The 19,603-nt window shown below is 38.0% G+C and overlaps 1 protein-coding gene across 2 annotated transcripts in view; it reads right to left on the reverse strand.

Moving 5' to 3' along the window:
• GRID1 (glutamate ionotropic receptor delta type subunit 1) overlaps window positions 1-19,603 on the reverse strand; it is a 497,344-nt gene that overhangs the window by 104,810 nt on the left and 372,931 nt on the right. For both annotated transcript variants that reach the window (XM_015633150.3, XM_019007270.2), the window contains exon 5: window positions 11,387-11,440. In XM_015633150.3, coding sequence (XP_015488636.1) covers window positions 11,387-11,440 — 54 coding nt within the window. The remainder of the gene's footprint in view (window positions 1-11,386; window positions 11,441-19,603) is intronic.

Genomic DNA, 19,603 nt, shown 5'->3' on the forward strand with positions numbered 1-19,603 from the left:
CTCACTATATCCTCAGGACAAAATAACAATCGAAAAATATAACAGTCTTCAGAAAATATGGCTCTTTCACCTGTGAACAACATTACAAGAAAGCACTTTTCCCACAAGTACAGTAGATCATTTCTACAGACTAATCCTGATAATGACTCATGGAAGTCTTTTGAGGTTGTCTGTATTAGGAAATAAAAAATAGGAGAAACTTTATGGAGGGGTTTGACACATTTAGTAACATCAGTTTCTGCACACAGAATAATCTGGGATGAGATATAAGGAGACCTCAAGGACAGGCTGCTTTTCTTTCCAGGCTTCACAATTTCTGGTTTCTCTGCAGGCCTTTACACCCCAATCCCTCCTAATCCATCAGAGTGCAAGCTCCAGAAGGAGCCTGAACCTACTACTGCTCTTATAGCGAGACTGAAACCAGCTCAACTCCATGCTTTACACATTTTGTGTTTAAAGAAATGCACAAAACCAAAACCTTTTTTTTTTTTTTTTTTTTTTCCAACCCAGTTTGAAAATCACAGGCTTAGATGATCCTGAAATCATAACAAAAGTGCAGCTTGCAATGTTTTCACCCTGGCAGGAGCTCACTGTGAGGAAAGGCAGGCACCTGCCATCCATCTGAGCTCATCACCAGGGCCACCAGCAGCATCTGCAAGTCACATCAGCCTGTCCCCAGCACAGCTGGACTGCCCTGGCTGCACAGCTGGGCCAGCCCAGTGCCCAGCCTGCACAGGGCTCTCTTGCAGTTTAGGGGGCTACAAACTAGTTGGCCGTAGGTACATGGTCAACAGGGCCCACACCTTGTGATGCATCATCAGCAGAAGTGGACCTGGCCCTGAACATTTAACATTCAAGAAAAAAACCACTTTGTTTTCTTGCCATTTTCTCTGTCAAGCTGTGAGTGAAATAACCATGGGGTTATAATAATTACTTGTTATGGTTGACTAGTACTGTATCTTGGCTCAATTTAGTGCTTCTTTACCGATTTCCCATTGTTTTTTTAGGAACGTGAATTTTTAACCTTGAAAAAGGTGAAATTCATTGCATTAATGACTGACCAACTGGTGTGGCATGAAAACAGTAAATCAGAAAACAAATATATTCTTATAGGAGACAAAGATTTTGAGGCTTAATAGGAAATGCTGGGCAGCATTTTCTAGCCTTGCAAGGAGACACAGACCCACAAGCTCTACAGACCCCTCCAGATTTCCCCCCTGTGGATCTGAGGGGTTTTAAAACAACACACCATGTCTAAGCTGAAGACAGAGGAAGAGACAATTGTATGGCACAGCTTTAACTCACAACCCAATAGGCTGTATCCCTTGGTAGGCACACTCAGACCAAATGGCCAAAAACCAAAAAAAAAAATCACAAATCATCCAAACCTTCAGTTCAGCTCTCACCACACACATTTTGCATCCCCTCTAAGTGATACACAGCCTTTCAAAGATGTCTCAGAAACACAGATATTGGTCATTTGTGGAATTGGTTTATCTGTTTATTTATCTGCACACACAGAACTTCAGTTAGTTTACGATACCATGTCACATTGCTCAGGGGAATACTTAAATCCGCTTTAGCTGTGCTCAACTATCATAACACAAATCGTGAAATGAGACAATTATGTTTCACATTACAATCTCTATTTTCCTAGAGGTAATGACAGAAAATTATAAATTTTAATGACATTAATAATTTAAAGAACCGAAACATATTTCCAGAAAATATATCCCTGAGAAAACTGGAAGATTAAACAGATCAGCAGTGAGAACAAGGATGCTCATGGAGACAAGGCAGGGATTTATTTGTATTTTTTCAGTAGTATCAATGCTGTTTGGTGGGTTATCCTAACTCCCCTCAATGCACTATTTACATCTATAAATGAACACTTGGTGAAAATCCAGAAAACATCATTCAGTTAGCTATTTTTTTAGAAGGTTCACTGCAGTTTATCCTGTAGATAGATTTATTCAACATTTACAAATTGCTGGCTTCACTGCATTGACAAGAACAGACAGACACACACATGTATATACACACATATGTAAATAAAAATATTCATCCTTAAAGAAAGGACAACATCCACTTTTCTTACCACAGAAAACATTCTCATACAAGTGAGCACAATCACCTGCCCAACTCCCATCCTCACTGTCCTCCCATACATCCAGTACTACACCTCACTTCTTTTTACCCAATGCTCCTAAAAGTCTCTACATGGTCATAGTCATAATTTAATTTAATTTAATTAGCTCATTTATAGATATAAGGACTGGGTGTCCTGATGTCTTTCTCAGATTATAGTGAGTGCCTATACAGTAAAAGATCCTCTGATTTAACAAATTATTATTCCATACTAAAAATTCTCTTGAGGTGGGGAAAAAGAAAACTACACAAAATGATAGTAAAAGCTGGACAAAACAAACAAAAAAACCCCACCATTGGTATTAATGTGGAATTCATTGATAAAACAACTCATCAAAGCTCATCCAAGACCATGCTCCTAGCTGACTGAGACTTTTTCTGTGGAATTCCACTGCATTAGGATCAGGCCAGTTCTAAACCCTACACGTTTCTTTGGGCAGGATTCAGGTACATATCCAGTACTGTCCCAAGTCTAAGTGTAACTTTCAAGCAGTTATCAGGAAAAGAAAACTCACAGATCTTTGTGGGAATAAATAAATAAATATAAATGCTGTGGTGTTAAAGATCGCAGCCAAAAGGAGAGAAGTAGGATTTCCTTAGGCAAGTAATAAATATAGAGTACCTGGAATACAATTAGAATAAATTTTAATTGCAAATTGCTACATTTTGCATTGAAATGTGTCATTTCCCAAATATTATGAAATTTCCACACCGTGTTCCTTGTATTTCTATTCAATTTTTAGACTTCTTTTCTCTGTATTTTTCTATGATTTGAGAATATCTTAGAATGCTTGCCCCACTTGCATTCATGAATGATCATTAAAAGATCTGAATTTTTCCAAGAAGAATTAAGATATAGGGAAGTGTTAAAGATTTACTAACTTCTGGTTATCAAAGTAAATACAAATATCATTACGCAGTTTGGTGCTTTAAAATTAAACAAATAAAACAATCGTAGGCACTTCCATATAAAGAGAAAAAGTGAGCAGACCCCCAGTGTTGTTTCTACCCAAGCAAAAACTAGGCCACAACAATTTTCACAGGGACTGTTGATCACCCAAAATGCATGTAACATAGACATTTCTGGGGAAATATTCTCAAAAAGAGTGAAGAAAAGCCACTACATTCTAAAGGTCTTTTACTCTCACAGTGAGTTTTCCCAGTGTTGCTCTACAGCCATGTGCTAAGAAAACTCTGCTCATCATTGATTACCTTACACCTTCCTACATATTGCCCTTGGGGAAAAAAGTATCTGGCTGAGATAGACGTTATCTGATAATTACTATTCTATTTTCTGCTCATTTTTCTAACTTTCAAAAAATATTGTATAAAAGAAAATAATAAAGTGCCTAGATGACAGCTGAGAAGCCATGTGATTCTCAAAACAAGAGGACCAGTACCTACAGACACACTGGGCACATCTGATGTGGTGAAAGGAAAGAAAACAAACATTGACAGAAGCAACGGAAGTGCAGGATAGAAATGGAAAGAAAGAAATACATGACACCAGGGGGTTGATGAGACACCTTATTGTCCCTCATATAGAAAACTGCCTCCTATAGACAATGAAACAGTGGTGAAGAGAGACCTATGAAAACAGCAGAAGAAAGAATTGAGCTTGAGTCCAGAGAAGGATTAGCAGAAAGATGCTCTGAATGTTCTGAGAGGGGAAAGGAAAAGCATCAATAGCCATTTTTCTGCACTGTGCCCTGACTGATCACCTGGCTGAGCTTGGGAAAGTTTTATCTGAAGATCTATAAATTAATCTGCTGGCAGCACCACCAGCATCATTTGGAAAGCGTCATCTGTCCAAAAAGGAAGAATAAGGTCAACTGCTGTCTAAAATTTTTGACTGGTATTCAAGTGATGAGGACAATGTCATCTCCACACGGCCCAGAGTTCCCCAAGTCCCTTAGCACTCTAACTTCCTGTCTAAGGCTTCTCTGATGAGTCTACTCTCTCTATATTTCCAAATTTTTTTATTACTTTTTCTGAAAAAAAATTCCAAGAACTTTTCTTCCCCACTTCACTTTTCCTTTCTTTCTCAGCTGAGAGGGCTTTTCTGACAAATATCATCATAGTTGGGAAGAATTCAACCAAATATATTAGAGCTGCATTTGCTTTAGTAGTTGCTCTGTGCTTACTGACTCCCAATTTTTTTCAAATCAGGATCTTTATTGAGAACTGAAAAAAGAAAATATTCAAAAGCAGTGTTTTCTGGGTGTTCATCAGAGTTTAGGGTTTTTTTTAATTAAAGCTTAAAAGAGTTCAGTTGTTTTTTTTTACTACTGAATACTTTGCTTTCCTATGGACTTGGAATTTGTATAATACTCTACTTCTACAGCTATTTGTTTCAGATATCTTACTGAAAACAGATTTTCACCAATAAAAAGCTGGTCTCTGACTTTTTTTGGGTTTTTTGGTTTTTTTGGGTTTTTTTTTTAAGCATGGTTTTGCTTAGCACTGTAAAAGCTATTGATGATTTTTTAAAAGCCCCAGTTATTAAGCCAGGTTGGTACAAGAGGATCAACTGGTTTTCCATCTTCTATCTACCAAAAAAAGGATATTTTTGCAGGGGCCATTGCAAATGCAACTTACCTTTCTGCTGTCCACCACACAACATTGTAGTGTAAGCTGTTTGATTTTCGTTTGTTTGCTTTTAAATGGGACAAATAACAGCACAGCTTTTTTTAAGAGATAAAGAAATGAGCTCATTTTCAACCTTAGATTCAAGTTAGTCTGCATAGCAGTAAACTGTATGTTGAAATACAGGAATACAGAAATTTAGCCACCCACTGAGCAGTCTTTGTGAACACCTCCTCACTTCTAAAATCATTGTGCCATGAGAAATACCGACAGGGGTTGGCACTTAACCTACAAGGACTTCTTTACCCCATGGTACATTCCTTTCTAGTGACTACCTGATCTTTTAGATGTAAAAAACTAGCATAGTAAAATTTCTACTAGTTCTCCCCACTATTGCAACAAGTGGTTGCAGCTTGAGAATTAGAAGTGAATATTGAATTTCAGCATTTGTTGGTCCATATGGCACAGAATATGGTGATCCTAAAACTAAAAAATAAGTTATTTTGTGTTAATGAAAAATGTTCCTTTTTGTCTTCTCTGATGTGTATTCATTTAAATCAATGAGAATCAGTGTAATGTAAAAGCAACAAATGGAAAGTGTAGTTGAGGGAGCTCTGATCTTTAGCTTTCAGACTTATTTTTACACCTTACAATTAAATCTATTTTTAAAACACTAAAAGTGCAAGTAATTCATTACTAGGCATTCTTCTATGCCAAGCACACACAATTACAACATAATCCTCCATTACAAATGACTGATATCAGGAAACACAATGCTCAGTTCATCCCTGGCTAAGTCAAATCACTGAGGTGGCCCCAAGGGTGGATTTGGCTGACAGAATCTACTCAAACACAGTCACTCCAGCTTATTCACCAGACAGAGAAGGATGGAGTTCTGTGATGGCTGGAAATCAACCATGAGTCACAGATCTCATACATTCATGTTTACCACCGAAAGTACTGAATAAATGGTTCAGTAAGAAGTATATTCAGTGACTCTTTGCATAAACTGTCACTGTCATAACCATATTGAAAAAAGATATATGGACAGACCTAAAGCAGAAGGTGCAGATCAGAAAATACCCAGTGGCATTCAAAACACAGTTGTATTTGTCTTTCCATACTGACACTGAAATTATTTAGCTGACTTATATAATGTGAGTAGGATGCTGAAAAATGAAGAATGAAAAATAAGACCAGAACCAGGTATGAAAAGAGACAGATGATGGGATGGAAGAAGGTAACTAAGTTGCTCCTATACACTCAAATCATAAACCATTTTCTAATACTAGATCTAATTTCCACTGCAGAAGATTAAATTGTACTTCCCTTATATTTCCTGATTGAAGATGTGATCATAATCTTGTTTTATTTGTACCCAAGTTCTTCAGCCTTTACACATGTGTCATATTTTACCAAACTTCCAACACACTAAGTGCTTTCCTCTACATTTTCAACATTGTTCTGCACGTCTTGTTCTGTTTTAAAGTGTTTTGCCCAAAACTCTCAATACTGTTCCAACAAAGCCAAGCTGATGTCAAACAGAGCGAAATAATTGCTTCCCTTATCTTACAATGGATGCTTCTGGTGTCGTATCTGGGGACCACATTTGCTAACTCAGCAGGACCACGACAGCACTGATGCTCATTTTAGTTCTTATCCACAAGGATTCTAAGCTGCTCTTGCAGATGTACACCACCTATACCTCATTTTGTAGCCACAAGCAAAAGCACTTCTCTATATTAAATCTCACCTGGGGGAGTGCTTCAAATTCATCTAAAATAACTGGAACTACAACAATATGTTTTCAACAGTCTGGTCATAATTAATAGTTTCTATAAAGTCAGAGTCAGGGAACTAAGTAAAAACATTAAACCCTCATTTTTCAAGTAATCATCTCTCACTTTTCTTCATCTTCTGCTATATCTAAACTTTTATTACTTTTCATGATCCTCAGTTTGAGTCACAGCCTTATTTTATAATCCCTTACTTTGTTACACCTTTACACTCTTACCTAGCCCTTTTCTTAAACCACTTTTTCTTTAGAATTCATCTCTGATTTCAAGTTCTGTGAAGATAACCCACTGTCACCATAAGGATACTGTGTTATGCCTTCATCTTCAGGGAATCCCACAGTTCTTTAGCCACCCTTTACTTACTGTGTTATCTTTCCAAAAGCATTACTAGTTTCCCAAACTGTGAGGCTGGACAATCTTCTGATGTCCAATATCCCCATGATCCTTTTCCCACCTCTCTCTCTTCACGAAAAAGTGCATGTTACCATGGCACGATCACTTTCACACCAACTATCTTCTGGCTTCCATAGCCCATTCTTCCTTGGCCATAATGACAAATCTGAACTGATGGCTGCCTTAACATTTTAAACATATACAGATAACGTCAATCAAAGGAAATTTGTGACGCTCTGTCTGTATCCCTACCCTTCTTTCTCCACTGCCAGGAAAATTAAAGTCTTCCTTTATTTTAATTTCTTGTCTATGGGGTATTTCTGTCCAAAAAAAAAAACAAAACAAAACAGTGTTCCTCAGTGTGTTCTCTATATTTCCAGGCAAAAGTTTGTCCCTCGTCTCTCCTCAGCTTCAGAGTGGGTATGGATTGTTTTGACATGTAACACTACGTTGCCTTTTTTTCATCCCTACCTGCCTTTCAAAAAAAGTGTTCTCCCATATCAACGAGTAATCTTTTGCTTTGCCTGACCTTGTCTTACAGATTTTGCTTAAACCACTGAATAAAAAAGAACTTAAAAAAGAAATTAAAGGAATGTTGTCATAATAATGAAAAAACTAATTTGAATTATCTGTCAAATTCTGTACCACTCTACTTCCAGGAAGAGCAGTTCATTGCTTTTTGTACTAATTTACATGTAAAAATAGCGAATGTTTAGAAAATTTGAATTAGAAATAAATTTATAAATATCAGGGAATAAAATGCTATGTTTAATTTGATTATATTTTTGTTTCATATTCCAGTTTCACAGGATAATTTATCTTTTCTTTACCCTTGGAATGGAGACAATTCCAAAACCATTAAATGTTCCACAAAAAGGGAAATATGGCTTCTAATTCTATTTATACCCCCAGCCCTACTGGTGCTGCTAGTAAAGAAGCAGTCACAGGCTCCTGGAGCACTGCTCCTGGTACAACCACATCCAAATTCAGTTTCAAGTATTGTTCTTGTACGTCTCCCACAGACACATGCCCTGGGCAAGGCACAGCATTTTCTCAGAAAAGGCAGAAAAAAAGAAGGGGGAGAATGAAAAAATGTCATGAGGAGCCAACAGAGATGCTTAATGCCAGGTATGAAAGAGAAAGAAAAGAGAAAAACAAAAATAATAAAGAAAACTAGGAAAAAAACAGGAAATAAACATCCAAAAACCAGAAGACATCTGTAACTGTGCCTGTCTTGCCAAAAGAAGCAGCAGCACATGTCTATCAAAGCTGGTGGGTCACTTCACCCATCAAAGGTACAAACAGCAAAGGGCTCAAGCAGAACACCAGATATGTTCTCACAGATCTTCCATTGGGTCAAACCTGAAAGTCATTGACAACTTCAAACACAGTCTGTGATAATAAAGTGTTCTGGACTATTCTGGAGACACAGCTAATCCCATCATTTGAAAAAATTTGCTTTTACACAGATTTATACAGGAATCACAAGTGTTCTTGCTTTTCAAAAGCTACCTGGCATGCTTAACATAGAATTTAGGTAGAATCACTACCTAAATGAAAACAAGGGATGATTTAGCATTTCTAGATAAATAAAAACAAAAAGTGCAGATTATGAAATATAAATTTAAAACAGGGTGGGTAGTTAGAAATACATTTATTTTTTTTCCTTTCTAATCTCCATTACTTTTGACAGTTATTGCAATATTGAAACATTACCTGTTTCAAACCAGAAAAGTGGACACAAAAATATATATATACTTCTAAGCAGTAAGTTTTTCGTTACTTCAGCTGCAAAGAGGGCATATGAGGGCATGATGCTGCCTGAAAAGACCCATCCCTGTGTATTCTCTTACCCTAGAAAACCTGCCAGGTAATGTTTCAGCCTTCCAACCCCACACAATAAATTTAACTCCCAATTAACCAGCCTTTTTCTAAAGATGACCGAGTCCTTTCTCACCAGCAGTGGCATCCAACCAGAACAGATACTTCAGCAGACACCTGGGTTATTGAAAACTAGCAAACAGGATTTTGCCAGTACAGCTGTTTGTTCATTTGCTGTGTAATTACCAGCCATATAGATTTAAAGTTAGCTCATCCAAAGCTTGGTGATCTTGCTTACCTAACAAAATTTAAGTGATAAAATTTGTTCCACCTCTAAAACTTAACTCCTACTCTACCACATGGGAAGGTGCATGAGAGAAAAAAAGCCAAACACGAATTTTTATTGGATTGTCAGTGCACAGAGAGTAAAGTAGATTTAATTAAAGTAAGAAGATAATAAAATCTCTTATTGAAATAATACCATGCTATATAATCATTCTTACTATAGCAAGGTAAGTCCAAGTTTCAGGTCCTCGTTAGCTTGATGAGAGGTGGGAGACAGAGTACATGGAAAGGTGCTCTGGGTCTCAGTAGTCCAAGCTGTCCAAAGCCCTTCAGTGGTTCCCTGAAGTGCAAAAGGCCTGAAAAGCTGTTTACAATCCAGTGCTCTTCATACAGGGAACCCCCATGGAAAAAACTGTCCCTCTGCTCTCTTCCTGCTACTGCCCCTTCAATCAGTCAACCCTACAGCTCCCTTTCCTTGCAATGGAATCCTTAAGTCACAGGGTGAACAGGGAAGTGTAGGGTCCTCAATCTGCTCGGGACAAAAAAAAGGACTGGCTAGGGTTCTGGTCCACTTGCATAATGGACTTCTACTCTTGTATAAACACATCAAAAAGAGCTGATTTGACTGTTGGTAATTAAACTTAACGCCATTCCGCAAATCGCAGTAAGAATCAGAATCATCTTTTCCATCAAATATTCATGCAGTTCCCACTACCACTAATTGGAAACATGTACATGGAAAGCTTAATCAGTGTATCCCCCATGGGGGGATGCACACTTAAACAAGAAGCAAGCCCTGAGGAACCTCCATCTTTCTATAGATGCATCCAGGAGATGCTCAATGTACCTTCTTCTCACAGCTTTAAACACTCACACTTCTGTTAAAGAAAGGACAGCCAAGACATTTCCCCTTCCTTTTGCCTGCAAAGACTTCTTCAAGTTTTTTTGAATTTGAAAAGCTTCTCCAATTGTCTGTTTGGATTTAATTGCATTTTGAGATATTTATAAATTATGTGCAGTGATGTTTTTCACTAGAAATTTACACTCTAAATTCACATGCTGCTCTCATAGCTTCCCTACCCAGTCTTTAGCTACAAAGGAGAAAAAACAAAAGCTTCCAAAAGAGAAGCAGAACTGACACCTTGTGTGATTTGTCTGTGTATATACGAGTGTGCACATGTAAGTGCATGAGTGTTGAAGGCTTTTACCATGATCTTACAGATTCAGGCTTTGTGAAGTGAATTTTAACATTTCAACAATAACAGCAGCAGTAAAAAATTCACAATTGCTCCCTCTCTATAAATGTTTAGGGAAATATGCCCTGTATTATCTTTATGTGAATATAAACACTGACTCTCTGGGCATCTTGCTGATGCTTTGTAGTGGGTCATTACAGCAGCTGACAAACCAGGAGGTACTTAAATATAACAAGGACAAGAAAGAATTTATAAAGCCTTTACAAGCAGGGATTTCACTCACTTTCCCTAACCCCTATTTAATTACAGAGCCTGTCTAATGCCACACAATACAATTTATAGTTCCTATTAAAAGTTGCCTATCCAAAATTATTAGCTAGGTGCAAAGAAAGGAGAGAGAAATTAACAAAGGAATTGGCTATTAAATTAGACACTATGCATTTAAAAGATAAAAATAAGACAGTGTACACTTCTTTTTTAATTAGATGTTTTGCTATCTTTAAATAAATGATTATTAAAACCAGGAATTTATAAAATACTGCAATTTACCAGTGATTTATATGTTACTATATATGGTACAATATTTTATTGTTTTTTAAATAAGAATCTGAACAGATTCCCATTAGGGCATCATGGCACTAAGGTAAAATAATCATTGGAGCAGGACAGGGTCCTATTTGCTGCAGAGGGGAAACATTATACTTTGAATTTAAGCTATTCTGGATCTTGGCCAATACACTAACACAGTTCTGCACTAGAGAAAGCCTGAGTATCATGTAAATACATAATTGAGTGGACTAAGCTCACAAGGCTTTCACAGCAGTGGAGGGTGAGCTTCTGCCAGAGAGATGCCTGTATTTTGAGATTTCTTTTGAGATATTCTGTTTCCTAAATAGAGAATGAAACAGTGTCAGCAGGAAGGTAAAAATAAGTCTCCTAGCTGTTCTGAGGTATATTGAAAGCTTTATCTTGACCTCTGGTGTTCAACCTATGCCAATTCAACTAAGACAGACAAGCAATGACACCACAGAGTTTGAACCTTGTGCCATTCAAAGGGAAAAATGCTACATGTATGCTGAGTTTGGTGTGTCAAAACATATGAAACAAAAGATGGTGATGAGTGAATGTAGCAAGCTGTGTTTTCTCTTTTGACTTTCTTACCTCATTTACATAGACCCAGTGACTATCCTTTGATGCAAGGTTGGTTTCCACAGCCTACAAAAGTAAAAAGAAACATAATAATAAAAATAAATAAATTTATATAAAAATGTACTATAAAGCTAATTTTAATTGTTTTCTTTGCTACTGACATTGTTTCAGTATAGTTCTTTTCATATCTTCCTCTGCTGCTTCATGGAACAGTAACTAACTGGTGGTAGCCACCTTTCTCTGACTTCAGTTCCTAAACCAAAGTACCCTGCCCATGTCCATGTACTACTAAAGCACACAGGGTCAGGGTGGTAGATCAGCATAAGGGATCCTGTGATGAATAACTGCACAGAACATGCAGATTTAGTTCAGGAGATCTAACTTCTCTATGGTATATCTAATACCTCCTACTCAGCTGTGTTTCTTTTCAATATGCCTCCCAAAATATATTGCCTCTGGCTCACTACACCTCTGATAGTCTATCTGTTAACTAACCTAAATTAAAACCTTGTCAGTGAGATGCTCAAGTGAAGTTCACACATTTATAAGAGAGTTCATCCTCTATTCATATTTACATAAGGCTCAAGACGAAGTTATGATTTGCATGGTCACTTTTTTTTGACCATGCAAATACCAGTTCTCCTGGTATGAACTTGGATAATCACTACACACTATAAAGAAACATCCCATCTCAGCAGTTTGCATATTTATCCATAACCCACTGGGAAGCTAAAATTGGAGAAGATTGCGCTACTGGTACTGAGAGAGAGCCTCAGCTGAAGGATCTCACAATATACACAGAAGTTCCTGAGTGTCCCCTTTGTTAGACATATATAAGCTCACTTCAAGACACTTAATAGTCTAATAAAGTGATAGCAAGCATGGAGACATGTACACTACACTGCCAGTGATATTGTTAATGTCCTGCTTAATACACGGTTAAACAATTACTACAGTGTGTTCACGTCTCCTAATAAAACAGCGCACACGTGTATTTCAGGAGGCAGTTCATTACACGGTTTGGAATCTGCCTGCCTTCAACCACTTCTTTCCTCTGTGCCAGCATGACCTCATTTATTGAACAGATATTTTTATCTCTCTTTATTATAAATGGCCCTATGAATCACTGAAATTAACCCAGTTAAAAAAAAAAAAAAACAAACAAAAAACCCCAAAAAACCGCAAACAAATACAAATGAACAAAATACTTCCAGTTACTGGTTTTTAACCTGGATAATCTCCACAGTATTTCAAAAACTACTGCAGTGGTACTGAGAGGCTTGTAGACTGTAGCACTGGGCTGAGCAGGAACATTATCAACCACCTTCCCCTTCAGAACACATTTGCATAATAAGCCTCTCAGATATTTAGTGTCAGGTGGGATGAATCACCTTCTCTTATGACACTGACTACAGATGACTGGCTTAGAATAAACGCCCACAACTTCTAAGGCTGCAGTGGAATGACAAGAGATCTATCCTTAATATAGGCTAAGGGATACCTGATCCCTTCAAAAATATGAAGTGAAACTTCACTAAGTAGCCAACACCAGCAACTTTAACATTAATCTTAGCTTACACTGTGTCCTTAAAAAAGGCATAAATTACTTCTTTCCTAAGTAACTGTGTTTTAAAATTTCACTTATTTGTGTAGCCCACACAACCACAAGAGAAAATTGTGGGCAACACGTATACCTCCATCTATTTCTCATGTCCACAAGCTGAAATACTCCTTTGAAGAGACTAAAAAATCCCAAGAGAAACTGCAAACTCATCAAAAGAGGAAAATCAACACAGACAGAACAGAGTAATTCTCTTCATCATGAAGAGCAGTATAGGAAAGTAACGAAACCTGGTGTCAAAGCAGATGAGAACCACTAGAGATAACACTCCTAACAAGATAATCCTCTCCTAAAATTGTCCCCTTGGTAATTGCCTCCCTTGCATTTCTTTGAAGCTGGGAGGAACATTAAGCTGACCTCCTGAGGAACAGCAGCTCATAGGAAAGACAGCAGTGATGAACAAGAGGGCAAAAATGTGTACATTTTCTCCCTATTCACCTACCAAATATATACAGACAAAGCCAAAATAGCCAGGTGCTGTAACATATAGAGAAAGAGCAAAGTGCTGCTAGCAGAATTAAATAATGCTCAGGTGCAGAGTTATTGCACTGGCTAAATTTAATGATTCATCTGCAACAGTGAGCAATTTGTATGAATAAATGCTCAGTCTGGGGAGACGCAAGAGCCAGGGAATTTGAAATGAATTATTGAATCTCATTCTTCTGGGTTCACATATCTGGGCCAAAGTTTTTAAAATGAGGTGCCTAAATTTAGGCTGCTACGAGTTTATCTTTAGTCATCAGAGTGCCAGACCATTCAGTGCTCCTCCTACAGAGCCAATGGCTCTGCATTCTAATAGCTTGAAATGTATTTAGAAACATCACTGTAGGTAGTCAAGTCTAAACTGCTCTAAATATCTTCTGTTCAGAACTGCAACACATAGCATGAACCATTACTCAAAACAAAAACATGCTGGGAGGAAGCTGAAACTTCTCGCATTTTGTGTTTCAAATTTTGTAACATATTTACAGACTTGCAATCCAAAGAAATCTTTAAAAAACCCTATTGAAAAGCTCTCATGTTTCAACTTTCTGATATCACCAGTCTATTGCCAGAGGCTCATGAAAGTTAAGCAGTGTGAAAAGCAAGGTCCTGGAGTCCTGTGTTATCACAAGGAAATTTACTGAGATTTCTCAAAGTAAGGTGTTTTTTTTTTTAAATTTAAGGAGGAAAATGGTATCAGCACTTGGGAGATTATGGTCACCCATTTTTAATTATTCAAGTTGTTCAGGATATTGCCAATTGCTTGAGATTGTGTCCATCCATTCAAAAAGAAAAAAAATCATCTAGGAAACATCCTTGAAGGACCTAGTCCATCCTATTTGATAAATGTACCCTATAAAAAAAAAAGTAGGCTATGAATTTGTGAAATCATTGCCTAAGTAAAAGCACTGGCATCTATTGGGGAAGGATTCCCCAATAGTGAAATATGCTACAGTTTCATATGAAAAAAATATTGATATATGTGCAAAATGTCCTGGTTCATTTTTATACTTTCTGCATAGATGGGGTCTAGGTGACACTTGGGAGTAATGCTTCAAATTATTGCTGCCAAATAGAAAATCTGCTTTTGAGATAAACAGCACACTGAAAATTAAAGAGCATCCATCTTTCATTTCCTTTGCCTCAGAGTAGCAAATAACTTCTACAAATTTGGAAAAAAAGAGGTTTATTTGAGGTTGTGCCCTTCTGCTCCCCCACTACCTTTCAAGCACCAAATTTAAAATACAGAACCCAAACAAGAGAATTCCAATTCAGTCAGTGGACCAGTACAAGTGGCAACATATAAACAGTACTATCAGAATCAGGCCAGAACTGGAAATGGAGCAGTGAATGCAGGAAACTGTTTACAATTCCTCAGTAAAAAGCATTTGCAATAGAAATGAAATAAGAAGACATTGAAAATCAAAATACTAGCATTAAGGTTTCAGATCTCATAGCAAGACTGTTAAAAAAAAAGAGCAAGAAGCTTCATGAAAAATAATCAAAGATAGTTTCATGTATATAGTTTTGTTTACTTTTAAATGTATAACTTAAAATAATTTACTGCCAATAATCCATGACAGCATTATTTTATTGGGATGCAGTGGAATACAAATATTTACATAGCCTTCATGAATAAGTAACTTGGTTCATTATTTTATCTAATGGCAGTTTCAGGATTAAAAGAAGTTAGAAAAGTAAGCAGAAATACTGTTATCTTCAGAAATAATTCTGCACAGGGAAAAAAAAAAAAAAAAAAGGGAACAGAAACAATCCTTTCCTGACTTTCTTTAAAGTCTGAAACTGAAAACCTCTCCAAGCATATAATGGCTGGCCAATAATAGAGAAGGCATTTTCCCACAATACCTGGCTACTTTGCCAGGGTCAGCACCTTGCTGTTAACAGCAAAAAGCAAGCTGCATAAAAAGGGATGCAGGGATGAGTGGCTGGACACAGCTGAGAGGAGATGTGGTGGGTGTTCAAAGAGACCTGGGCAGGCTGTGTCCAGTGACAGCAGGATGTGCTCAAGAGTTCAGAATTACATGCAGCAGTGTTATAGTTACAAACCTGTTGTCTCCTCCCTGTGCAGCCAGGGGAACAGGCAGCAGGAATGTCTGATAGCCCTGTAACCAGCCCTGGGATCCTAGAAGGAAATGTCTTGCAGATGGCAACGCAGATGTTCCTGTTGTGTCTCAATTTTTGGAAACAAAGGTTGCCACCCTGAAGTGCATGATATAAAAGAACCACAGACTGTTTTGCTAGGAGGGACACCAAAGAAGCAAAATTCAATACTTGCACATCCTTTAACTTAATGCTGAGGATAAAGAGCATCATAGCTTTCCACAATGAAAAAACAAAGTTGAGGAGGGTAAACTGGGGAGTTCACAGAAAATAATTTTTAAAGGATGTCCTAAGAACTCAAAACCAAATCTCTTGCCAACTGCTATGGGTTAACCCCAGTCAGCAACTAAGTACCATGCAGCAACTTTGCTCACCTCCCTCACCTCTCCCAGAGGAATAAATCAGGAAAAAAAAAAAAAGGTAGAACCTGTGGGTTAAGAAAAGTTTAATAACAACAACAAAAAAATCTTTGAAAAATAACTGTAATGAACAGGGACAGAGCAAAAGACAGAAAAAGAAACCCCAGAATGACAATGATGCACACTACAACTGCTCCCCACCTGCTGACCAACACCCAACCCTTTCCTGAGCAGCCATCAGTGCTCCCAGCCAGCTCTGCACAGTTTATGCACTGGGCAAAATGCTCTGTGCTGTGGAATGTGCCTTTGGCTACTATGGGTCGGTGTCCTGGCCGTGCTCCCTCCTGGCTCCTTGTGCACCTCCTCACAGGCAGAGATAGAAACAGAAAAGTGCTTGATTGGGAATGAGCACCCCTTAGCAACAACTACAACATCAGGGTGTTATCAGTGCTGTTCTCACAGTGAATACAAAACACAGCTTACTAGGAAGAAAAATTAACTCTATCCCAGCTGAGAGCAGGGCAGGAACCGATGACTAATTACAGCTGTCATTGGGAAGCAGATGCACCTGCATTGCAGTGAGTGCTCTGTCACCAGTTGTCCCTAGACCCCAGCTCCAGGCCTAAGGCTCTGTTACAAAGCTGCCCCTGCAAAGCTGCATTCCCCCTGCCCCACTGCAGCCCCTACCATGCAGACAGACAGGTCATGGCCAGCGCTGGGGTGCCCATGTTAAAGAACCTTGCCTGTCCAAGCATCCAGGAGCCCTGTGGCTGTCACACTCACAGCACCTGAGTGACTGCTGAGGGACAGAGACCCCTTCACACCTGCACCCCTGCACTCACACAGACCAGCTTTCCTTACTGGCTCAGTCCCAGGTTTCCCATGGCAGTGTCACAGACATCCCAAACCTTAAAATAATATTGGTGCAACAATAAAGTAACACCACGCTGAGCTCGTGCATCTGAGGAGACCTCAGACAAAGGAACCCCTGAGTTTTATCCCCTCACAGTGTAAAGAAGGGGAAGTCTGGGGGTCATTAGCTTCTGCCATGTCCCTCAGTGCCCCTCAGCTGGCCAGGCCACAAGTCCCTGTGCCCCTTGTCATGCCAAGGGTTGTCAGTTCAGGGCCTCTGGTTTCTGGCTGCCCCCCAGAGCTCCTGCACCAAATGTCTCCCTCAGCACAGAGAGCAAAACCCAGGCACAGAACAGCTGGCCATGGAGTATCTGAGGAAACAGCCTGCACAAGAGCTGAGTTCTTCCTAGAGAACAGCATGACAATGACAGATAAACCCATTCCTTACTTTTTTAAACTTATTTTTAATTATTGTACATAAGGTGTGAGCAAAGGAGGGTTTTGGCAAGTAGTCATGTTTAAAGCTCAGCTCTTTGAAAATTCTTTATAAGGGACCAGTCTCACTAATTCATTACCATCTCAATTTACATTAGCCCATCAATAGGTTTCAAAAGAAAATTGTTTCCCGCTCCTGTCCCAAGTAAGTTTGCTTCCAAAAGGAGATTTTTTTTTCTTTTCCTTTTCCCTTCACTGCATTGGAGAAATTATTTTCCTACTGTGTTTTCTTTCCCTCATCCACCAAAAATAATATAAGTTTATTAGAACCATTTTGAAATCTGCTGTAGTAAAACTGCAGTAGGGGAGAAAAAAAAATCACTATCTTCTGTATATCATTTTGTATCAAACTTATCACTTTTATCATTTTGAGTCTAACTTAGGTCCAGCTGCCAGGTTTCATTGCAGGAGATAGATTTTGATTTTTAAAAATAGCTTTGTTCTTGATTTAAATGTCCATGAAAACATCCTAAGAATCAGGAGACTGGTTTTGATCCCAAAGAAGAGCTACAGACCAAGTTTCCACTGCAGTACTACTGACAGTAATTAATTGGACAATATCAAAGTGCACCTGCTTATCTGAGAAGTTTTGTGTATGTCTTGGATACAAATAAGTTAAGATAGCAGATATGAAAAAGTCAATTTCAGTAGAACAGATGGGTTCATTCTATATCCCATAGATACCCAACTTATATTTAGAAATCCCTTCAACTAAAATAGTGCAGTTCTCATCCAGGTGTAACTTGTATAGGTAATAGCACTTCACAGAAAAAGTTTTTCTGTACCAGTAACTGAGATTTTTGTATTTCCCTAGAACCTTCTTTCTTCTATATTTTAAATAAATACCTCTTGGCTCAGTATCTTCAGAGGAGCATTAGTAGATTAAAAATAAAGTAAGAAATACTAGCCACAATAAATAAATTATTTATATAAATATTATAATTCTTACAGCATAATAAAGAGCACTCCAAACTATTTCTAAAGTTTAATTGTTAATGGTACCATTAGAACAGAAGACAAAACAAAAATTTCCAGTATAACATCCCAGCTCTAGATAAAACTTCATAAAACTAAGATAACTCAGCTAAGAATCTTGATGATAAAAATTCAGTTGCAGTAAACTGGACAAAGCCTGTAGGTTTTTTTTACTATTTAATACAGGCTAACTGAAATTTCTAAATATCATTTCAAAGTGAAATATGGATTTTTTTTTCTTCTCTAGATAGTAAAATGAAAATTTAAAGAGTTTCCATGACATATATTTTCAGATAGAAAATTCCCTGTCCCTTTCTAACTGAACCTCATTTTCCAACAATTTTAACTTTTACTAAAAAAGTCTTGCCAGAAATTCCATATTCTTCCTTCTTTCTGAACATTTTCCTAGAACTGTGTATGTTTGGTTTTTTCCCAAAGAACTTAGTGGGCTCACCTGTGGTTCCCTGATCACCACACCTCATGGCAATGACAAAATTCATTTTACTACATTTACAGAAGCTGTCAGTTCTGTATCCTGGTACAGAGGAGCTTCAATGGCTACAAGCCATTAATGAACCACAAGCATAGCATGCCTTTAACATCCACATTTTTTGATATTTCTCTGTGTGGATGACTTCATTCTCGGTCTACACTCTATAAAGATGTTGCTACGGCCCTCTCTCAGCAGGGACTTTTTTTCAAGTTATGCACTGTTACATTAAAACATAAAGCCTGATACTTCTGCAGAACTGCACTGCTGAGAAAAGCTGTTCTTCCCTCTGTGGTCCTGATGAAGCACAAGTAATAACTGAAAGGCTATCACAAGATCCAATGGCATTTTAACCATTCCAGGCTCCTCCATTAATACAAGCCCATAAACCTGGCATGTTCAGCCTGAATCTCCCACTAAAGAGAGGCCAAATCGGTCATAGAGATCTCTATACTCTCATTAGTCTGAGTCAGCTCTCCAGGGTTCCTGCTCCCTATAAACTCTGTAATATTTCATTTATGTTCTGTCCAAACAATATGTGATGGTCCTGTCCTGACCTCTGTCTCAGTTCCTTCACAAGATAAACAACTCAGCCTAATGGGGTGGGGAAGAAAAATAAAAAAGAAGGGTGGGAAGAAAAAAAAAAGAGGAAAAGAAAAACACATCCCTGACCAAATTCCTAAATACCATCCACAACTGAATGCCATATTTGGTTGCTAACAAGCCATTTCACACAAAGAGGAGTAAATTGAGCACCCAAACCTTCACCTGCTTTTAGCACAAGCCCCTGGAGTTGATGAATGCTATTCAGAAGGTGTACCTGACATTTTGCA

This window comes from Parus major, chromosome 6 (assembly GCF_001522545.3).
Source record: "Parus major isolate Abel chromosome 6, Parus_major1.1, whole genome shotgun sequence".
Lineage (NCBI taxonomy): Eukaryota > Metazoa > Chordata > Aves > Passeriformes > Paridae > Parus > Parus major.